General features: G+C 59.5%; 1 protein-coding gene across 1 annotated transcript; it reads right to left on the bottom strand.

Moving 5' to 3' along the window:
• Positions 1–677: 677 nt before the first annotated feature.
• CCDC88B (coiled-coil domain containing 88B) lies at positions 678–15,478 on the bottom strand. The gene is made up of 27 exons (XM_068978090.1): positions 15,419–15,478; positions 14,948–15,090; positions 14,679–14,790; positions 14,525–14,594; positions 14,381–14,439; positions 14,197–14,280; positions 13,977–14,120; positions 13,634–13,779; positions 13,431–13,512; positions 13,108–13,266; positions 12,344–12,490; positions 11,948–12,056; positions 11,412–11,548; positions 9,997–11,097; positions 6,593–6,720; positions 6,398–6,515; positions 5,760–5,855; positions 5,519–5,659; positions 4,926–5,182; positions 4,457–4,600; positions 4,057–4,243; positions 3,757–3,902; positions 3,441–3,539; positions 3,089–3,255; positions 2,317–2,523; positions 2,119–2,187; positions 678–811 (listed from the first exon to the last, which is right to left on the bottom strand). Exons 1-27 carry the CDS (start codon positions 15,476–15,478, stop codon positions 756–758), a joined length of 4,368 nt encoding a protein of 1,455 aa, XP_068834191.1. The 3' UTR covers positions 678–755.
• Between the last annotated feature and the right edge of the window lie 6,627 nt (positions 15,479–22,105).

Raw genomic sequence — 22,105 nt, forward strand, 5'->3', positions numbered from 1 at the left:
CAAAGGGGTGGAGATGAGAGGATGAGGAGGCAGGAAGCAGTAAAAGGAGAGAAGGGGGTGCAGGACAGGGTGGGCGCAGGCCCTCTGAGTATTTCACTGCCCCCTCTCAGGAGCCCAGGCCCAGACCCCCACCCACTGCTGGCCGCTCAGAGCCTCCCCACCAGCCCAACCGGCCCCTCCCCTGAGGAAAGCCCTTTGCTGCCCCATGCAGGGCAAGGAAGCCAATAGCTACCAGGCCCCTGTCAGCAGAGAACTCCAGGCCCCACGTCCCTGGCAGCGAGTGGCTCCTGGCTGTGGCCGGTAGACACAGAGCGCAGAGTTAAGTGGTTGCATCCCAGTTTTATTCTCCTGTCCCTCACATCTGAGCCAAGGTTCAGAAATGGACCGAGGTCACCGTCCTCAGGGAATGGTCCTTGGCTCCCCTCCTGGGCCGGGCTGGGGGCTCTCTTGCCCACTCCTGCCTGCCTCCCTCAGCTGAGAGCTTCCCCGGGGACCGCCTCCTCAGGGACGGCTGCAGGGCCGAGCCCCAACAGCGAGCTGTTTGTGGGGGCCAGCCGTCCCCCCTGTCCACAGACTCGTCCCAGCTCCAGCTCCGGCCCCCAGTGCAGGCCGTGGAGGATCCGGGAGCCCAGGTCTCCTTGTCCAAGGGCTCGCCGTGAGTGCCCTGCCTCCCCACATTCTTGGGCTGCCTGGGGTCCCCACTGAGGCTCCAGTGCTGAGAACACTCCGCTCCCAAGCTCTCCATCCATGCGGCATCACTGGCTGAGAGAAGGGGCGAGAGTCCGCTTCTCCGGTTCCTGTACCTCGAGGCCTGGAGGGAAAAGCTCAGCTTAGGCTTACCCTCTCCAAGGGGCTCCCAGCCGCCTGGCCGGGCCTCGAACATACCATGCCTTCGCTTCAGCTCTTCCCTCTGCCAGGAACTCGATTCCCCAGACACATGGACAGGACATACCCTCACCTCCAAGCCTTTGCTTCAGCTTCACCTCCTCTCGGAGGCCTGCCCTGAGCTCCCTACCTGACCTCGCCACCTGCCCACCCGGGGCTCCTGATCTCACCCACCCTGCTCTCCTTTTCTTCCCCAGGACACTGTCACCTCCTAATACTGCAGGGCTGAGCTCCCCAGGACAGGACTGGGCACCTGCGATGCGGCCAGTCTGAACTGCAGTGTGCTTGGGTGTAAAATACCACTGGACTTCAGACTTAGTGTGAAAAAAATGAACTATCTCATTAAGGATTTTTTACACTGACTACATGTCTAAAATGGTAATAGTTTGGGCATACTGAGTTAAACAAAATATATTACTATTCTAATATTAATATATGCTGTGATATTGAAATATATTAATATATAATATCAATATTAATATGTATTAATAGAGTATGTTGGTGTATTGATGTATAATTTATTAAATGTATTAAATATATATAATATATAGTATATTAAATATATACCATATATTTATATATTAATATGCTGCTACTGCTGCTGCTAAGTCACTTCAGTCGTGTCCGACTCTGTGCGACCCCATAGACGGCAGCCCACCAGGCCCCCCCCCACCCCCGTCCCTGGGATTCTCCAGGCAAGAACACTGGAGTGGGCTGCCATTTCCTTTTCCAATTAATATGCTGATATTAATTAATTTTACATGTCTCATTACTTCCTCTGATGGGGGTTTCCCTGGTGGCTCAGGTGGTAAAGAGTCTGCCTGCAATGCGGGAGACCCAGGTTTGATCCCTGGGCCAGGAAGATCCCCTGGAAAAGGAAATGGCAACCTATGCCAGTATCCTTGGCTGGGAAATCCCATGGATGGAGGAGGCTGGCAGACTATAGTCCATGGGGGTCGCAAAGATCCTCTGATGAGGCTACCTAAACATTTTAAATCACACATGGAGTTCACGTCATATTCTATTGGACAAGCTATTGTAGATAATTATTTTTATGCGTATCATAAGCTGTCTCCCAGCTCCCCATACCAGAACGTTCTCTGTTATATTCCCAAGTAACACGTCACCTGGCATTCCAGAAAGGCTCATGGTCAAATGAGTGAATGGGTGAATGAGGCCTGCCAGGGGCCCAGGAAGGGCAAACACCCACCTTCCTCCCAGGCCCTCACTCACTCTCTCTGTTGGCATCTGCTTCGTGTTCCGCCAGGGTCTCGATGGAGCCGCCCCATCCCACGCCAGGTCCTGGGGGCACAAGGTGGCCACTGGGCCATGAGGGCCAGAACAGAGGCAGCAGGATGGGAGACACAGGAGCCAGGAGGGAAGCCCCCTCCCCCAGGAGCCAGAGGGCCCCCAGGGACCCTTCTCCCTCACCTTTGCCATGGGAGCCGGGTGCCCCCAGGGGCCCTGGGCGCCGCTGTCGGAATCGCTGCCGGGGGGTGTCCCCAGGACTGAATGACTCAGAGCTTCGCCCCACGGGGAATCTTGAGCTGAGTTTTCGCCGCTGCCCACCCGCCAGTGTCTCATCCCGCAGACACAGGGAGCTCTGTGCCCGGCGCATGGGTGCCGGTGAGGGGGACCCTGCAAGAGGCACAGGCGGGGGGAGGTGTCCGAGCAGTGCCGGGAGGGCTGGGGGGAGCGGGGGCGGGGGCGGGACTGTCAGGAGGAAGCCGCATGGGTGCCACAGGGGACACGAGGCTGCAGAGATGGGGGCTGGGAGTGGGGGCGGGCAAGGTTGAATGAATGGAGGTGGCGACTGGAGGCAGGACCCTGTGCTGGCTCTGACACTAACTCACTGTGTGACCTTGGGCAAGATGCTTCCCCTCCCTGGGCCTCGGCTTCCTCGTCTGCTGTCTGGGATAAGTGATCTCTGACTAAAGTCCCTGCTGCTCCGAGGTCCTAGGCACCGCTCTGGATGGGTAGGACCGGGTGGGTGGCAGTGCGGGCGGGAGGGAGGTGCCAGCCGAGAGGGACACAGCAGGGACCCAGGGCAGAGAGTCACCAGAACCATCTGATAGGGGGGGAGGGTGGCGGCAGGGGGAGGGAGCTGCAGCAGGAAAGGCCAGTAGGGAACACATGCGCAAGCCACGCAGGAAGACCAGGGGCACTGGCAAGCCCCTGGGGACAGCGGGGGCCCCAGACCCACCTGTCCCATCCGCCTCCCTGCCCTCGGGGAGCTCCGTCTCTGGGGGGCCCCCCAGGCTCTCAGTGCTGCCAGCCCCATCGGCCCCCAGGCGCGGCCCCCCGTGGGGGCCCCCCTCCCGCCGGGGCCGCATCAGCCTCTTCACCTTGTCTGCCAGCCAGCTGCCCTTCCTGGGGGCAAGAGGGCACAAGAGGCGGGGTCAGGCCAGGGAGGAAGGAGGACAAGAGGGCCATGTCAGGGGTGGCAGAGGCCAGGCCAACCCCGGGCTAGGCCAGGCCAGGGCTCAGAGGGCAGGGCAGGGCAGGGGCGAGGTAGGGAACACCTCCGGCCCGCCAGGGTGGAGGGGCCTGCTCACTTGGTCCGGGGCAGGGGCCCAGGCTCCAGCACCCGGTACTGGTCCATGATTTTCTCCACCAGCTTCTGCTTCTCCCGGCGCAGGGCGTTGAGCTGGTCCCTGGGAGGATGGGGAAGGAGGAGGTGGACTTGAGGCCTGGGCATGAACGCAAGGTACGCCCCTGCTGGTTAAACAGCAACATGCCCCAGGATGGGTTGATACACCGTGCTGCCCAAGCCCCCGGGAGGGTCAGCCTCCTCTTTTCCCCAGGCCTTCCCAGGGAATCGCCCCATAGAGGTCCCAAGGGGCAGCCACACCAGCCCCTGCAGCCCCTCACAGGTACTCGCGCTGCTCGCGGTGCAGGTGGTCCCGGCTCTCCAGGCTGCGCTCCAGGAGCTCCCGGTTCTCCCTGCTCAGCGCCTGCACCTCGGCCAGCAGCTGCCGGTTCTCCTCTTCCTGGGCGCTCCGGAGCTCTGTCAACAGCTGTCACAGGCAGACGGCAGGACAAACAAGCGGGGGCGGTGGGGGACGCTTAACCGGGCTCAGGGCAGCTGCCTTCCACCCGATTCTGGCTCTTTCCAACCCCACCCTCCCCTCCAGCCACCCTCCCTCCGCTGCCACCCACCCCTCACCACACCTCGCACTGCGTGGTCAGCCGGCAGGCACTCAAGTCCAGCTGCTGGTTGGACTCCCGCAGTCGCTGGCTCTGGGCCTCCAGCTGTGCCCGCTCCAGCTCCAGCCTCGCCAGCCGGCCCCGCAGCTCCCCGCGTTCCCCCTGTAACTCCCCGCGCTCCCGGGACACCTCCGCCAGCAGCATCTGAGCCCTGCAGGGGCAGGGAGACCTGCTCTCCAAGAGGAATACCCCACCCCCGCGGCCCACCTCAACTGGGCCCTTCATGATGGTAGAGGAACCACGACGAGGAGAGGAGGCAAAGCGGGACCCCGTGGGGAAAGGACTAAATCACCATCAACCCACTTCGCAGATGGGAACACTGAGAACTGGCCGAGGAGGGGAGGGGCTGTGCCCGGGCTGGTACCTGTCATGCTCGCTCTGCAGCCTCCGGAGCTCCTCCTCCAGGCCCCGCTGCCGATGCCCATCCTGCACCAGGCGTTCACGCTCTGCCAGCAGGGCCACCTCCTGTGCCTCCACATTGGCCCTCTGGGCCTGCAGCTGTTCGTGCCTGTGATGAACCAGGGGCTCAGGGGGCTGCAAGGACCGGAGCCAGGGCAAGCAGGCAGCTGGACCATCTGGAAGTCCTCCGTCTCCTAAGCATAGGCCCCAGGGGGCAAAGCCACAGGGCAGAATGCTGTGCTGGGTGCCCACCACTCCAGACCACCGATGAAGCTCCAGGGTGAACCCACCCTGGAAGTCCAGAGAGCCCTGCCGCACAAGGGGCACAGCCAGGGAGAGGGGCCTGCTGGTGGTTCCCAGGGAACAGGGAGCCTGCTCTGGGAAGACAAGGGGCACCCGGGAGAGGAGCTGCAAGTTTGGAGGAGGCTGCTCACCGGCCCTGCAGCTCCCGATGGGCCAGCTCCAGCGCCCGCATGTTGGCCTTGAGGTCGCGGTGACGGGCCAGCAGCCCCTCCAGCTCAGCCTCCTGCCGCCGCTGCAGCTGCGCCAGGGCCTCATGGTCCCGCAGCAGGGCCTGCTGCTGCCCGCGGGTCTCCTCCTGGGCGCGCCGCGCCGCCTGCACCTCCTCCTCCAGCAGCCCCAGCTTCCTGTGCAGCTCCTGGCCCTGGGTCTCCAGTACAGACTTCTCGGCCTAGGCCAGAGGGGAGAGCGGGGTGAGGGGCTGCTGTGGGGGGGCATCCCAGGCTGGAAAGGGGGGTAAGGGACAGGGGGCAGAAGGCAGAGGGCGGAGGAAAGGAGAGAGAGCCATTGGGTGGGGGCCAAGGGCCAGTGACACAAGGCTAGGACGGGACAGATGGGGCCGGGGTCGGGGCAGGGAAAGCCAGAGGGACGGATGGCCGGCAGTGGAGGGGAGGGCTCCTGGAGAGGGGGTGAAAGGGGCGCTAACGGGGGGCTGGGGGCCGGCAGGCGTAGGAGCAGGGGTCAGGGGGAGGGCCGTGGGCGGGACGGGATGGGGGGCCGGGCCCACCTGCAGCCGGCTGCTGTTCTCCTGGGCCCGCTGACTCTGCAGCAGCAGCTCCTGGGCGCGTTCCTGCAGGCTCCCCAGCTGCCCCTCCAGGTGCTGCAGCTGGCCCTGCAGAGCAGCCTTCTCAGCTGCCAGAGTGGCATTCTGTTGGGGGGTGGGAGGGGGGTGATTAGCAGGGGCCCGGGTCTCTGGGGCACTGCCCCCTGCCCCCCCAGCCCCGCGCCCACCACAGCCTGACACTCACACTGCGTTCCACCTCGATGAGCCGCACGCTCTGGGCCTCCATGCCCTTGAGCTCCGTTTGCTCCTGGGGCCCCAGTCCCGCGGCACCCTGGCGCAGCTGTAAGGAGAGACCCTGGGAGGTCACACGAGGGCATCGCAGGGGTCTGGGGGCAGCCCAACAAACCTCCCCTGGCAATCCCACAGCTGCCGGCTGGGCGGTCTGCTGGGGGCCCACTGGCTATGTTCTTGTCTCCTTCCCAAGTGGACAGCGAGCCCCCCGAGGGCAGTGGCAGCCTGGTACGGGGCCCGCACCACACCAGGGCCGAGCCGGTGTACAACAAGAGAGGCAGAAATGATCCCTAATTTATGACTGTTGGCGCTGAGCTCAGGAAGTGGTGGGGTCCCCGCAGGAGAGACACAGCAGGTGCCTCAGAGTCAAGCAGCCAGGCTCAGTCAGGTTGAAGAATTGAAGCAACAAGGCCCGGGTAGAGCTACCTGGCTCCCAGCACAGCGCTTCTTCCTAGAGACCCTGAAAGGGCGCGCAAGGAAAGCGACTGGCCAAGAACTGAGGGGCGAGACGAGAGGGGGGCCCTGAAATACCTACCCGAGGATGGAGACAGGGGTGGGCTCAGGCCCCAGGAACCCGGGCGATGGCCTCACCTTGAACAGCTCGTCCTCCAACTGCAGGGCCCTCTTTCTGAGTTCCATCAGCGCCTCCTCCTTGCTGGTGGCCGCCGCCTGCAGCTCAGCTTCCAGCCGCTGCTCCAGGCCCTGGTACCTGCCAGGAGAAGTCTTAGCACCCAGCCCTCCCCAAGTCTTTACCTGCCCTTCTCTGCCCCTTGGAGAGTGCCCCACCTCTGGTGCTGGAACTCCTGTTCCCGCAGAAATTCCTGGCGTTCCAGGGCTGCCCGTTCCAGCTCATTCTGCAGACGCTCCAGTCGGGCCCCCAGCTCCCGGCCCCGCACCACGGCCTTCTCCAGCTCCTGAGGGCAGGCGGAGCAGACTCAGGGCCAGAAGGGTAGACCACCACCCTCACCAGGCCTGAGCGTCAGGAGACCTGGCCTTCTGTCCTTGATCTGTCACCCCAAGCAAATATCTTTAACTCTCTGGGCCTCTATGCCCCGATCTGTAAACTGGGAGCAAAGCCTGATGGCTTTGCAGAGTGGGTATGAGAGAGCTGGGGATTATAAGCCTGCCAGGGAGTGAGGGGAGCCCCTGGGCCAGGGCTCAGAGACACTCGCTGGGCACATGTCTTCACCTCTTTGAATCCATGGTTCCTCATGTGCCCTGTGCCAGCTGGATGCTCCCTGCGTGCTGAGGCCACACGGGGCAGGTGAGGGGAAGAGGTGCTCAGAGGCGGCAGGTCTGGAGAGTACTCTCAGCCACAGGGGGATGGCCACAAAGGGCAGGAACCAGGTGAAGGCCAGGCCTAACCACAGTGGGAGCTGGGAAGGGGAGGGCCAGGATGCTTGCTGCTGGCCAGGCCTGTGGCGGTTGGGCCATACCATTGAGGAAGTGGGTAGGAGACTCGCTCTGGCCTGTGGCCCCCGCCCCCAGAGTGGTAGGTTGAACCATTCTGAGGTTCAGGGTGGGGGTGGAGCGGCTCCGGCAGGATGAAACCATGGGGAAGGGCCAACTGTGACAACCGCCCACCAAGTCCTGCCCTTGGAAATGGAGCCTACCCATCTTTGCTCTGGTCTTCCTGGCTTAGCAACTCCACCCGGGCCAGCCCCTAGGGTCACTGCACTTCCAGGTGGCTACTGCCCCTTGCTGAAAAACTAAAAGTCGCATGAGGCCTTGATGCCCACAGCCCCCAGCCACAAGAGCCCCAGGACGGAGAACAGGCATGCCCACGAAGACCTGCATCTCAGGCGGGACCCCTGCCCTGCCCCCTCCAGGCCCCGGCCACAGCCCCCAGGGCTCCACCCACTGTGCCTCCCCCCCCCCACCGACCCCTGCAGTGGGGAGGTCCACTTGGACAACCCCCTTGGCCCCTGGTTCCCTCACCTTCCTCCCCTGGCCAGCCACCTCCCCCTGCACCACACCCAGTTATCACCGGGAACTGCTCCTCCAGGAAATCTCACAAAATTCCCCTTTGTCCTTGATGTCTTCCACCCTCTCGGTCCTCAGAGCCAGCTCTTTTGGCCAGCCAGCCCTACCGGCTCTTCCCTACCCACTGGCTGGCATTCCCTCTCCACTGATTAAGCCCATACTGAGTGCCAGGCGCTGCCCCAAGCATCTGCGTTCATTATCTTTCAGGATCTTGTGACATAGGTATCATTTTTATTCTGGTTTTACAGGTAACGAAACGGAGACACAGAGAGGAGTGACTGGCCCCAAGCCACACAGCTGAGTAGGGGAGCTGAGCTATAACCCAGATCTATCTGCCAGCATCTCTCAGCTCCTACCGAGTGGACCCCAGAGACAAGCTCTTGGCCTTACCCTCTCACCCACACTCTCAATTCTCACACGCCCCAGACCAAGCCCACAGCATGTTCCTGACTCCTCACCATCAGGAGGTGTCTCGGAGCAAACAGTGTCCTGCTCTGTGTAACAAGGAACCTGCTCAGCTTCCAGAAGATCTGATACTTCCCAAGTGGAGGAGACGCAAGAGATGCAGGTTTAATCCCTGAGTTGGGAAGATCCCCTGGAGTAGGAAGTGGCAACCCACCCCAGTATTCTTGCCTGGAAGCTTCCCTGGACAGAAGAGCCTGGCGAGCTATAGTCCGTGGGGTCACAAAGGGTCAGACATGACTGAACACATGCGCGTGCCGCAGCATACCCTTGCCCCAGCCCTGGGCCGCACTGGCCCGGACACCCATCCCCTTGCCTCATGGTCTCTTCTGCTTCCCCTGAGGGGCCTCCAGACCTGCAGATCTGACCACTCTGCTCACATTATACCCTCCACTGACTCCTTGTCATCCTCGTGAATACAGCTGCAACTCCTTCCTTTGCTCAGAAGGAAGATGAGGCCTTGCCCAATAGGAAACCTGCTTAAGGAAGTCTTCATGTCACCTCGCTCCACTCCCTGCCTCATACTCCACCCCTGCAAACGGGCCTGCTCCTCCTCCTGGCTCATTGCCATTCTCTCTCCTCCTGCAGGAAACCTTCCCTGATGAGCCCCAGCCTGAGTGCAGCGTGCTTCCTAGACCCCTACGGCTCCCCGCACAGTTCTGTCTCCACCCCAGATTGTGAGGGTGACTGTCTCCCAGAGGCTGCAAGTGCTGGCTGCCTAGTACAGGGCCTGGTGCCAAGAAGATGCCTGCAAACATGCTCGAATGAATGAATACAGGGGTTTCCAGGTTTTCTCTCTTCTCCAACCCCCATCCCAGCTCTGGCCAGCCACACCTGCCACTTTTTTTTCTTTTTTTTTTTTTTGCCACGCCATGAAGCTTGCAGGATCTTAGTTCCCTGACCAGGGATTGAACCTCTGCTCCCTGTACTGCAGACACAGAGTCCACTGGACCACCAGGGAATTCTCTCACCTGCCACCCTGACCACGGGCACTGCCTTCCTAACGCCCCAGGTCCCCTTGTACACCAAGGTGACTCTCCCCAAATGCAGCATCACACAGGTCGGCCCACACCCTTGGGTGAATTTCCCCGTCTGGGGATGAAGTACCAATACCCACAAAACTGGCCTGACACACTTCTCCACCTACCCCCATGTTGCCCAGGCCCCTGAGCATCTCTAATACCTTCAAGTCTTTGCACTTGCTGTTCCCCCTGGATGAAATATCCTTCCCCACCTAGTGAGATCTCGATCTTTCCTTAGAACCCTCCCCGAAGCCTCCCTCCCCCGACCCTGGCATCAGTTCCCGTTCCCGTGGATTGCAAAGCACTCTGCCCGTGACAACCAATGTATCTTGAGCCTTTGCCCACCATGAACTAGACTCTTCACACCATTACTTCCATCGGCCTTCCGAAGCCCCAGGAAGGCAACTATGAAGAGCACCCCCATTTTACAGAGGGAGGCACTGGGGTGCAACTGAGTAAGCTGCCACAGTCAGAGAGTCAGGATTTTCACCCAGGCCATCTAGTTCCACGCCCACCACCTCCTACAGCCACCCATCAAAGGCAGGGGACATCTGCCCTAGTCCCAGGCCAGGTGCGCATTTGGGAGGCGCAAGTGGACTTTGCCCTTACCTCTCCAGCCCCAGCTCAGTGCTGGGTACTCAGTGGCTGCCGATGAAATTAATAACCTCCAAACCCCGGCAACTGGCCTGGAACCCTGTCTCCTGGCCATGACCCCCACCATACCTCCTGGAGGGCCTGCCTCTCCCGGCGCTGCGTCTCAGCCTCCTCCAGGTGCTGGCGGCCCTCACCCTCCAGCACGTGCAGCCGCTCCTCGGCCTCCTCGGCCCGGGCCCGCAGCCTGGGCGCCTCTCGCTCCCACTGCCTCCGCTCGCGGCCAGCTGCTGCCAGCGCCTCCGCCAGTGCCCCTCGCTCCCGCGATGCAGCCTCCAGCTCCCGGGCAGAAGACTCCACTGCCTCCCGCAACCGGGCTAGCTCCAGGGCCTGGACCTCCACCTCCCGGTGGGCCTCAGCCTCTGCCCTCCGGGCCTGAGCCAGCTCCTCCGAGAGGCGGGCAGCCTCCATGCCTCGGGCCTCCAGCCTCCGGGCTTGGGCCTCCAGCTCTGCTCGAAGTGCCTCAGCCTCTCGCTTCAGCCGCGCTGCCTCCTCCTGGAGGGCCTCCCGCTCGGGGACACCACTGACCAGGATCTCCTCGGGGGCCTGTGCCTCCCAGGTCCGGACTTCAGGACCCCCTTCCAGTTTCTTCTGTGACTTTCGTTGGGTTGCATCCCCGACCAACCCCCCCAACCTCTGTTCATGCTCTCTGGCCTCTGTTTGCCCCTCGGGTAGGTCCAGCCTCTGGTCTAGGGTCCCCTGCTCCTCCAACTGCACACACAGGCTGGTCTCCGAGGGTCCCGGCTTGCTCTCTGGGTCCTCCTGTCTCACCCTCAGGGCCTCTGGCACCGACTCCCCAGTCTCTCCTCCCAGAGACAGCTGGGCCTGAGGTGGGGTCACAGAGGCAGGGGTCCAGAGAGGGGCTCCCAGGCCAGCCTTCTTCGGGAACTCCTGTGCCTCTGCGTCAGGGTCTGACTCCTGGGGCATGGAGTCTGCAGAGACCACGACATCCGTCTGGAGAGGCCTCTCCACCACCTGTGGGTCCAGATCAGATGCCGACCCCTCGAGGGCTGATTCAAACGCCAGGGGAGCAGGGTCCGAAGCCTGGGAGCCTTCATCCGCTGCCTGAGCAGCCAAGGCCTGGGGGCCAGGGTCTGAGGCCAGGCAAGTCTGCGGAGCTGATTCTGGCTCTCGAATCACCGAGTCTTCGTTCTGCTCCTCCAGTAGGCGGGGCTGAGAGAACATGAGTTCAGTTCAGTCACTCAGTCATGTCTGACTCTTTGCAACCCCATGGACTGCAGCACGCAGGGCCTCCCTGTCCATCACCAACTCCCAGAGTTTACTCAAACTCACGTCCATTGAGTCGGTGATGCCACCCAACCATCTCATCCTCTGTCATCCCCTTCTCCTCCCACCTTCAATCTTTCCCAGCATCAGGGTCTTTTCAAATGAGAGCACAGGGTCTTTTCATGAGAGCACATGAGAGGGATGGTCAAACCCAGAGGAGGTGGCCAGGAAGGGCCTGCTGATGGTTGGAGGGGACTCACCTGGCCACCTGGCTGCCTCTGCAGCACCCGGAGCAGGCCTCGAAGCTCCTGATTCTCCTGCTCCAGGGTCCGCAGCCGCCCAGCCTCCGCCTCCCTCACTTCATCATGTAGCGAGGGAGCCACTCCCGGCAGGGGTTCTAGGGTGTGGGAGATGAGGTCAGCAAAGTCCACTCTGCTCCCTTGGGACTCCTCACATACACCTGCGCCCCTGACACCAGACCTGGGGGAAGGGGATGGAACCAGAAGCCAACCCCACTATGAAGCAAAAGAGGGAAAGTGTTAGTTGCTCAGTCGTGTCTGACTCTGTGACCCCTTGGTCTGTCGCCCACCAGGTTCCTCTGTCCACGGGATGCTCCAGGTAAGGCTACTGGAGTGGGTAGCCATTTCCTTCTCCAGGGAATCTTCCCAACCTCGGGAATGAACCTGGGTTTCTTGCACTGCAGACATTCTTTACTGTCTGAGCCAGCAGGGAAGCCTCAATAGCTACAGGAAACAGAAGCAGCTCCCACAGCCCTGCCACTTGGGGCCCTGCTCACCTTCCCCAGGGGAGCCCGGGGGGGGCTCCAGGCTCCGCTGAAGCTCCAGTTCCAGCTCCACATTCTCTTCTGCAAGCTGGTCCACCTGATGCCGGAGGGAGTCCAGCTCCTAGAAGGGAGAGCAGGGTCAGGCAAGCCCTTCCCACTACGGCCAGGCCCACTGTGGGCGCTAGAGGGTCACTGGAAGGAAATGGCAACCCACTGCAGTATTCTTGCCTGGAGAATCCCATGGACAGAGGAGCCTGGCAGGCTAGAGTCTGTGGGGTCGCACAGAGTTGGACATGACTGAGTGCGCACGCACACATACACAGAGGAAACAGGGAGTAGGAGTCAGTGACCACCAAAGAACCCTGGGGCCTCTGAGGTCACGGATCACTGAGTGACCCGGGGTCTCACCGCATGGGCCTCGCCCAGCCGGGTCCGCAGCAGCAGGTTCTCGCGCTGGGTCTCGTGCAGCCGAGCACAGCGCTCCTGAGCGGCCTCCAGCTGCTCCTCCAGCAGCGCCTTGGAGGCCTCCAGAGCCCCCGAGAGCACCCGCTCCTCCTGGTGGGGAGCAGAGAGCCAGTGGCGGGATGCCCGCCCCTCCCCGCGCTCCAGGCTCCCCTCCCCGTCTGACCCTGCACCCTAGTGGCTCTCCAGGCCCCGCCTCTCCCCTCCATCTGCCCCTCCGCCTCCAAGTTCTCTCCAGGGACCACTTCCCCAGCACCGGGCCCCGCCCTTCTCCTGTGTAGGCCCTGCCCCTTCGCAAAAACGGCCTTCCAAGGTGGCATCCTTCTAGGCCCCCACTTAGCCTAATGTTTTAGACGCTGCCTAGGTGCTGGGGAAGTGGTGCCTCCCCAGCTTTAGACGCTGCCTCCCCTACCGCTCCCACCCTCCTCTCCAGGACCTAGCCTTGCCTAACACCTCCACCTTGCCTACCGCTCCCCTCCACCTGCCCCATCCTTCAAAGGGCCTATCCTCAGACACCCCGTTCACCCCGATATCCTAGCAACACCTGGGGCCTCCACTAAGGCCTGACTCTTGGCCAAACTCTCTCCTCTCTTGGCCCACCCTGTCCCCAGCGGCCACGCCCACCCTGTCCCCAGCGGCCACGCCCACCCTGTCCCTCAGAGGCCACGCCCACCCTATCCCCAGCCCCGCAGCCCGGCCTCCCGCCTCACCTCTAGCCGGCCCTTGCAGGCCTCGGCCGCCTGGAGGCGCTCTCGGCAGCGTCGCAGTTCCTCCTGCAGGCGGGGCAGGCGGCCCGCCCGTTCCCGCAGCGACTCTGCCTCCTCGCGGTACAGCTCCGCCCGCTTGGCCTGTCCCGTCAGCGCCTGGGCCTGAGCCAGACGGGTGCGGAGTTAGGACCGGCCACCCGCCAGCCAGAGGGATTGGGACGGGAAGGAACCAGGTTGGAGGAGGCAGGAGGACGGGGAAGGTACGGGGAAGGTGCGGGGAAGGGGTTAAGGAATGCGCGACTATGCCTGGGGACATCTGAGCGCACCTCCTGGCGGAGCCTTCGGATTTCGGCCTCCAAGCCCTGCACCTCCGCTTGGGAATCCAGCAGCAGCTCGGCTTTCTCCTCGCTAGAGGGAAGGCACGCAGGAGGGGTCTGGGGACCTGCCCCTTCCAGTCTTTTTCCTCCAGCCCTGATCCCAACTGGGACCCCATCCTGCCGCCTGCCCCCAGGTCCCTCCCAGCACTCACAGCTCCTGCCGGAGGCGCCGCAGCTGGGCCTTGGCATTGGCCAGCTGCAGGGCCAAGTGGTGCGAGGCCCCCTCCGAGGAAATCCTGGCGGGAGCCTCAGGCAACAAGGGGGCAGGCTCACGGTCCAGCAGCAGTTCGGCCAGCCGCTGTGGGAGGTCAAGGGTCAGGAGCAGCCCTTCCCAGGACCCCCACATCTGCTCCCAGTTACCCAAGCTGAATCTGGCTGTTGCAGCCCTACGGACCCAAGACCCACAGCCCCAGCCCCACATCTGGACCCCAGTGCCCCCTTCCCCACATGTCTGGATCCCATGGTCCTCCTGTTCCTTGACCTGCCGCCCCCTACCTGGGCCCCCAGGTCGCGCTCCCGTGCCAGCTTCAGCAGGGTCCCCATCAGGCTCCGGGACAGCATCTCCAGCTCCGGAGGCGCCAGCTCCCCAGGCTCTGGCCCAGTTAGCACCAGCACCAAGCCCGCCCCTGGCTGGGTCACCTGGAACCCAGGGAGAGCAGTTCAGCCAAAGAAGAAGGGGGCCGGGTGTCCCGGAGGGCAGCCCAAGTCATGGTACCTCCTGGATGGCAGCAGCCAGCTCGCTCTGGACCTCCAGACTGAGGCCCTGGATGTGGCGGATGAACAGTTCCCGGTGCTCGCACTGCAGGAGGGTGAGGAGGGGGGCGATGAGACCGGCTCCAGAGGGCATCCCGCCCCCTCTGCAGCCAGAGCTGGACCCTGCCCTGCCTTGCCCCGCTCACCTGCACTGACGCCCCCAGCAGTAGCCTAAGGATGCCTTCCAGCTCCTCCACCGCCTCCTCTGCAGGGCACAAGCCGCAAGGGGTTAACGGGGAGGGACAGCGGGTAGAAGCAGGAAGGGGTGGAGGGGTGGTGAGAGAGAGCACCTGAGAAGGGGTCAAAGCCCAGCGTCTGGAGGTCTGGGGGCGGCGACAGGATCAGCAGCTGCAGCTCCTCCTGGGGTGGAGGGGGCGGGTGATAAGAGATGGGCCTCCCCCCAGGGGGTCTCCCGGGCACAGCCTCCCCCTGCCGACCCCTCACCTGGTAGAAGTCCCTCAGTCGGCCCCACAGGTGGTTGAGGTTCCACACCCGCCAGGCTGTGGGGTCGTCACGGCCTCTGACCATTCGAGGGCCCCCTCGGGAACTGGGAGCTCTGTGTGCACAGGGGCAATCGGTGGAAGGGAAGACTGAGGACCCGCCTCCCCTGAAGCAGGCTCTGCCAACCACCCCTCAGGCTCCTCCCCCCAGGCCGCCTGGCCCCCTCCCCTCACGGCCCACCCCACCCCAGGTCACCCTCTGATGCCCCTTACACGATCCCCAGCACCCGCAGGAGCAGGGCCCCATCGCTGAGACGCAAGAACCTCTTCTCGGGACACAGAGGCCCCTCTCCTTCCTCCTCCTCCTCCCCCTCCGGCTCCTCCGCCTCCCCCACGAGCCCGGCTAGTCCCAGCGCCTGTGGGAACACAGAGGAGTCATCTGGCCTGCCCAGGTGCAGGGGGTGGAGACCTCACCATCAGAGTGAATCCTGAGCCCCTCTGACCTGCCGCCCTGCGCCCTGCGCCCTCCTCACCGGTTCCCTGAATGCCAGTGGCCCTGGGTCCAGACTCCTTTTCCTGCCCACAGCTGCCTGGACTTCTCTGTCCCCACTTGAGCCCACCCCTCCCCTCAGCCCCTTTCCCACCCCCAACGCCCCGCTCTGCCCTCTCTCCCCCCACCGCCACACCAGCCCCTCCCTGCTGCTCGTTTCCTCTCCCCAGACCCGCCTCCCACTGCCCTCTCACCCAGGTGGCCAGGCTGCCACTCAGGAAGTCTCTGATCCTGGGCCCCTTGCCCCCATCCATGACGGGGTCAGGGTGTTGGTCCTACTGCGGCAGCTACACCTGCCCTGAGAGGAAGAGGAAGTCCCCGAGTGGGGGATCCCAGGCCCAGCCACAGACACCCTGTGCCGCTTCCTCCTTCCGGGTGCTGGCGGGCCTATGCACCCCCAGAGTCCTGCCGCAGCCCCTCTTTCGCCACTCCACATCCTCCCAGCATCTCGGGCAGGGCCGGCCCAGAGGTCAGCCGGGGAAGGTGGAGTCAGGGCCACCCAGGAGCAAGGCCCACCACTCTCCTGCCTCCATGGACAATGGCGGTTGAGTCCTCCCTTTATCTGGGCCTTGGTTGCCCAACTTGAAACCGAAGAGAGTGACCTCAGCCCTGCATCTTCCAGGGCCCCAGAAAGGGTTCCAGGCCTTATGTGGTGACTCTAGGCACCCGCAGTGCGTCTTCCAACTTGCCTGGCTTTCCTTTCTCAAACTTACCAAACCACCCTCCCAACCTGTGACTCTTGGGAGGGGCCGCCTCCCATGTCAAGCCTCCTCTGAATCCCCACCAGAAGTGAGTACCCCTCCTCAGACCCCACCCTCCCCCAGCCTCTTTATACACCAGACTGAGACAGGACATCTACTCCGTGTGCTAGTGACCTCACAAGCCTTGATTTCCCATCTGTAAAAGAAGTGGGTTAGAGTCCAGCATCTGAGGGACACAGTTCAATGCAGAGACCAGTGGCATGTCTTGGGGATAAACCAGGAGAATACCCCAGTTCCCCCACTGCTCACTAGGGGGCGCCGTGTGGGACACTGCTGGGTACCGAGATGTAGTAAAAAGTCACATTGTCCCCGCCCCCCGGGGGATGCACAGCACGCTGGGGAGACAGCTATGCAGAAAGTCGCACACACCCCCAAAAGGTAACGTTGCAGCTGTGCTACATGCTCTGACAGGGAAGGGATTTGACTTCAGTGGGATGATCAGGAGACACATGGTGGGGAGGAGGGCAGGGACAGTGCAGCTGAGATCAGGAATGACTGGGATAAGCAGGTGACGTGGGGATGAAGGAAGGGCATTCCCAGAGGCCCAACCAGAATGTGCAAGGGTTCTGTGGCAGCTGGAAGTGTGGAGTCCAGAAATTATTCATGTTTCACTGATTTCCAGACACTTTATTTCTCACATTTCAATCTCTAAAGTCCGGTTACGTGGTAGAGTCGCTGGCTAGCTGGCAGCAGTCCTGACATCGTTGTCATTGCCTGCACGTGCCTACACTTCAAAAGCATCCAACCCTGCAGAAAGGGTGTCAGCAGCCTGGAAGAAAACCCCAGAGACAAGAGCAGAGCACTCTTAACCCCAGGCTCCAAATGGTGGGGGCTCCCAGTGGAGGGGAACCACACTTGTCAGCAGCACAGGAATCCAGAGTCAGCCTGCTCTGCAGTCCTGCATGGCTGGCTTAGGACTCCAGTGGCTACTGGTGGGTTTCTGCCTGCAGTGCAGAAGATGGGGGTTCAGTCCCCGGGTCAGGAAGATCCCCTGGGGAAGGGAATGGCAACCCACTCCAGTATTCTTGCCTAGAGAATCCCGTGGACAGAGGAGCCTGGTGGGCTACAGTCCATGGGGTCTCAGAGAGTCGGACAGGACTGAGAGACTAACACTCCCACACTTTCACTTAAGAATTGGGGGGTGGTGGTGGGGAACAGTGCTCTCTCAATTCTGGAAACCTCACAGGAGGGGCTGACAGGGAACCGCACAGACATCCCACCTCTGCCAGATTCCAAATGGGAAGGAGTTTCCTGAACACCATAAACTATTTTGCTTCTATTTTCCTTTTTATGTGTGCATTCGAATTATGTATGATGAGGATCTATGTCTAAGGCAAAAAGAGCTCCTTCGGGAGGTATAAAATAAAGAGTCTAGTGATAAAAGAGCCGTGGGACATAGTTAACTGTCAGCCTCCTCTTTTCTTTAGTGGCAGCGTTTACAGTTGTGGACATTCTGGATTTGCGGGGCCATAGTGAAAGCACGGGCTTATCACGAGCCAGTCCTGATTACAAGTATTTTATGATTACTGACTTATTTGCATAGGACTAGGTTATGAAACAGGGATTGTGGATTATCTCCAATTCACAGAGGAGGAAAGCGAGACTCAGAGAGGTTAATAACTCGCCCAAAGTCACACAGCTCTCAGGCTGCAGTCTGACTGGGCAATGGGAAACTGCTTGGAGTTGTTAGCAGAAGAGAGCATCTAGTTGTTTAAGCCTCCCTAGGGGCATCTGGAAATGCAGATGATCCTCTCAGAGAGCCGTTAATGAGGGATTCCATGAGCTGGTGCCCAGCCTAAGCGTTCATTAAACGGTCCCTGGTGTGATTATTATCTTTAGTGTTAATAATATCAAGTATCCGTCCAGATTTGACCCTCTTCGAATCTTACACCTATTTGCATCCCTCAGGGATTCCAGCCCAGGAATCTCTCTGAAGTGCCTGCTCTGGGTTAGCCAAGCGTGGTAACGTGGTAACGGGGCGCCCGCAGCCAAGGGCCCCTGCCTTGCTCAACACTCTGAGTCACACCCTTCTTCCAGCCGCCTTGGAGGCCTGGGCCGTGTCGCCCCATTGCTCTTGCTGATTGCTCTCACATTCATCACCCCAGACATGCCCGGCTGCACCTCAATCTCTGTCTGGCTCTATGAGTTGGTTCAGCTGAGTCAGCCAGAGGGAGGTTCATGGGGGAGGAAGAAAGTTCATCAGCAGACAACAAGATCCTGGGATTTCAAGGCTTAATTAACCCCTGAGGGATGCTCATCAGAGGCTGGCTATCCTCATCCTTAGGCTAGATTCTTCCTTTAAAAAATTGTTCAGGAACTTCCCTGTGGTCCAGTGGTTAAGAATCAACCTTGCAATGCAGGGGACATGGGTTCAATCCTTCTTTGGGGAACTAGGATCCCACATGCCCTGGAGCAACTAAGCCCATGCGCCACAACTAAGAATTGATGCAGGCAAATAATATTTTTTAATGTTTTTTAAAATAGCGTTCAGGTGCATGATCAAAATGTAAAGAAGGATTTCCCTGGTAGGCCAGCAGCTAAGACTCCATGCTCCCAATGCAGGGGACCTGGCTTTCAATCCCTGGTCAGGGAACTAGATCCCACATGCCACAACTAAAGAGTTCACATGCAGCAAATAAAAATCCATGCGGCAATGAAGGCTGAAGATCCTTGCGTGTGCAACTAAGACCTGGTGCAGCCATATATATATATGCGATGTTGCAGGAGGATTCTTTACCATCTGAGCCTCCAGGGAAACCCCCATTAAATAGATATAGATATAAATGTGTATATATGTATGTGTACAATGTCACGAACATTCAGAAAACTAAGATCATGGCATCCGGTCCCATCACTTCATGGGAAGCAGATGGGGAAACAGTGGAAACAGTGTCAGACTTTATTTCTTTGGGCTCCAAAATCACTGCAGATGATGATTGTAGCCATGAAATTAAAAGACGCTTACTCCTTGGAAGAAAAGTTATGACCAACCTAGATAGTATGTTCAAAAGCAGAGACACTACTTTGCCAACTAAGGTCCATCTAGACAAGGCTATGGTTTTTCCTGTGGTCATGTATGGATGTGAGAGTTGGACTGTGAAGAAGGCTGAGCGCCGAAGAATGGATGCTTTTGAACTGTGGTGTTGGAGAAGACTCTTGAGAGTCCCTTGGACTGCAAGGAGATCCAACCAGTCCATTCTGAAGGAGATCAGCCCTGGGATTTCTTTGGAAGGAATGATGCTAAAGCTGAAACTCCAGTACTTTGGCCACCTCATGCGAAGACTTGACTCATTGGAAAAGACTCTGATGCTGGGAGGGATTGGAGGCAGGGGGGCAGGAGAAGAAGGGGACGACAGAGGATGAGATGGCTGGATGGCATCACTGACTTGATGCACATGAGTCTGAGTGAACTCCAGGAGTTGGTGATGGACAGGGAGGCCTGGCGTGCTGCGATTCATGGGGTCGCAAAGAGTTGGACACGACTGAGCGACTGAACTGAACTGATGTGTATGTGTGTATATATGTGCTATATATGAGTTTATATGTTTGTATGTATGTGTGTATATGTGAATACGTGTGTACATACGTGTATGTGTATATATGTGTGTATATGTGTCTGTGAGTATATGTGAGGTATATATGTGCATATGTCTGTACATATGCATATGTGTGTATACATGTATATGTTTTTGTGTGTGGATGTGTGTATATGTGTGTAATGCGTGTGTGTATATGTGTGTATATCTATATATGTGTGTACATATATATATACATCAAGAATACATTAGTATATGGAGAAAAAAAATTAAGTCATTCTCCCCCTCATCACTCCTAACCCCACTCCCCAAGGCCCCGTTAGCATTTTCTGTGTTCTTTCGGAGAGGCAGCTGCCCAAGTCCGTCTATCAGAGGTGGTTGCGACCACACGTGGCTGTGCACCTCCACGCTTTGAAATATATTTCCCAATCTGCTTCTCTTCTGTTCAGAACTATCGGCCTTGGTCTTTTGAATGGCTGCATAGTATTCCATAATGTTATCCCGTCACCATTTCAGCTATCTCTTTCCGTCATCATTTCAACTCTCTTTTTTAAATTAATTTTTATTGGAGCAGAGTAGCTTTACAGTGTTGTATTAGCTCCCGCTGTACAGTGAAGCGAATCAACCATACGTGTACAAAGATCCCCTCTTGTTCAGATTTCCTTCCCGTTTAGGTCACCACAGAGCGCTGAGTAGAGTTCCCTGAGCTACACAGTAGATTCTCATTAGTTATCTATTTTATACACAGCAGTGCATATATGTCAATCCAATCTCCAAATTCCTCCCATCCCCCACTGTCCCCCTTGGTCTCTATTTCTGCTTTGCAAATAAGTTCATCTGTATCATTTTTCTAGTCAACTGTCTCTAATCGACAAAGATTTTAAATATTTGCATCTTTGGGGCCATAATGACTGCTCTTCTCAAATATCTTTTTCTGGAGGTTTTTAAGGGTGCTCACTGCTGCCAACATGTGGACCCAAGAGACAGGCAAGAAGCAGAGACAGACAGAGGCATGAATGGACAACATCTTCTACTGCCTGCAACCTCCTCCTCGGAACTCAGCTTCCCCAGCTGCACAGAGAAGGACCCCCACTTCCCTCTGGCTTTGAATTCTCTGGGTATCCCTGGCCCAACCCCAAAGGCCAGAGACAGGAGCGTTCTCGAGCTCTGGGAAGTAGAGGCCAGGGAGGCCAGGGCAGCTGGCAGCCAGGTTCAGCCAGAGCCCAGGACTGACCAGGGCTGAGTCAGAGAGCAGTTTTTTCTCCCTGCCTGTGGCAGCCCCAATGCCCTGCCTGGCACCCCAGTGGCTTGGCTGGGGCCCAGCTCCCTAGCCAGATGGTAAGGGCCCCAGGCTCAGGAACTACAATCCTAAATCAGCATCCGGGGACTTCTGGGCACGTGGCCCTCTGGTGTGGGGTCTGAGGGATGCCCTCCTCCCCACCCAAGTGTCTGGGAAGGGGTGGTTTTCCCACTCCCCATTTAGGAGTGGAAATAGCCAGAGCTGGACAAGAGCAGAAATGCATAGGGCCGTGGCCCAAACGAGCTGCCCAGGTGGGAGGAGGGAGTGGGAAGCCAGAGCCAGGGAGGTGGGGTCCAGGGCCACCTGCCAAGCACGGGCCAGGTGCCCAGGGACTCGGGGTGTGCCCCCAGCACTGAAGAGGGCCTGGTGCAGCCCAGCCCCCACTGCCTGACCCTCAGACAGCTCTGCCTGCTCTCCCCAGGGTGCCTGCCCCCACCTGGGGGCCCTGCCTTGCCCCAAGCCTCTCACCAAGCCTGGCTCCCTGACACCAAACCTCCTGGTAGACTCCACCGGTGCCCAAGGAGCCACTGGGAAACACTGACCGGCTCATGAGCCTTCCGCTGGACTTGGAGTCCATTTCCAGAGTCTCACCATGACCTCTGAGTCCCTGCTGAACAGCCCCAGCCCTCCACCTGACCCCCCGACCCCTACCTCCTCAGCCGCACACCTGCTCCAGCTTCCTCAGTCTCTCTCTCACCCCCAGCACCTTTGAGTTTGCTGTTCCCCTAAAGAATCCGCCTGCCATGCAGGAGACCCCGGTTCGATTCCTGGGTTGGGAAGATCCGCTGGAGAAGGGATAGGCTGCCCACTCCAGTATCCTTGGGCTTCCCTTGTGGCTCAGCTGGTAAAGAATCTGCCTGCTAATGCAGAAGACCTGGGTTTGATCCCTAGGTTGGGAAGATCCCCTGGAGAAGGGAAAGGCTACCCACTCCAGTGTTCTGGCCTGGAGAATTCCATGGACTGTATAGTCCCTGGGGTCTCAAAGAGTCGGACACGACCAAGCGACTTTCACTCTCACTTTTCAGCCTGGCACAACCCTGTCTGCCCAACACCTGTGCACACCATCTGCCTTCCCTGTCTAGCTCCTTACAACCCTACTTGCATCCCTAATGGCCTCTTTCTCAGAAAAGATCTTCCATTTGTAAAGGAGACGCCAGTCTTTCGGCGAGGCCTTCTCTTTGCAGTGGCGTCTCTTGTTGCAGAGCACAGACTCTAGGCACATAGGCTTCAATAGTGGTACACGGGCTTAGTTGCCCTGTAGCCTGTGGAATCTTCCCAGACCAA

This window comes from Capricornis sumatraensis, chromosome 8 (genome assembly GCF_032405125.1).
Source record: "Capricornis sumatraensis isolate serow.1 chromosome 8, serow.2, whole genome shotgun sequence".
In the NCBI taxonomy this organism is placed as follows: Eukaryota; Metazoa; Chordata; class Mammalia; order Artiodactyla; family Bovidae; genus Capricornis; species Capricornis sumatraensis.

Coding starts and splice junctions, on each gene's coding strand:
- CCDC88B (XM_068978090.1), bottom strand. CDS start 15,478: ATGGATGGGGGCAAGGGGCCCAGGATCAGAGACTTCCTGAGTGGCAGC. Junction 13,780..13,976: donor AGCGCGACCTGGGGGCCCAG/GTAGGGGGCGGC, acceptor GACCTCCCACAG/CGGCTGGCCGAACTGCTGCT. Junction 12,057..12,343: donor GGCTGGGCGAGGCCCATGCG/GTGAGACCCCGG, acceptor TCTCCCTTCTAG/GAGCTGGACTCCCTCCGGCA.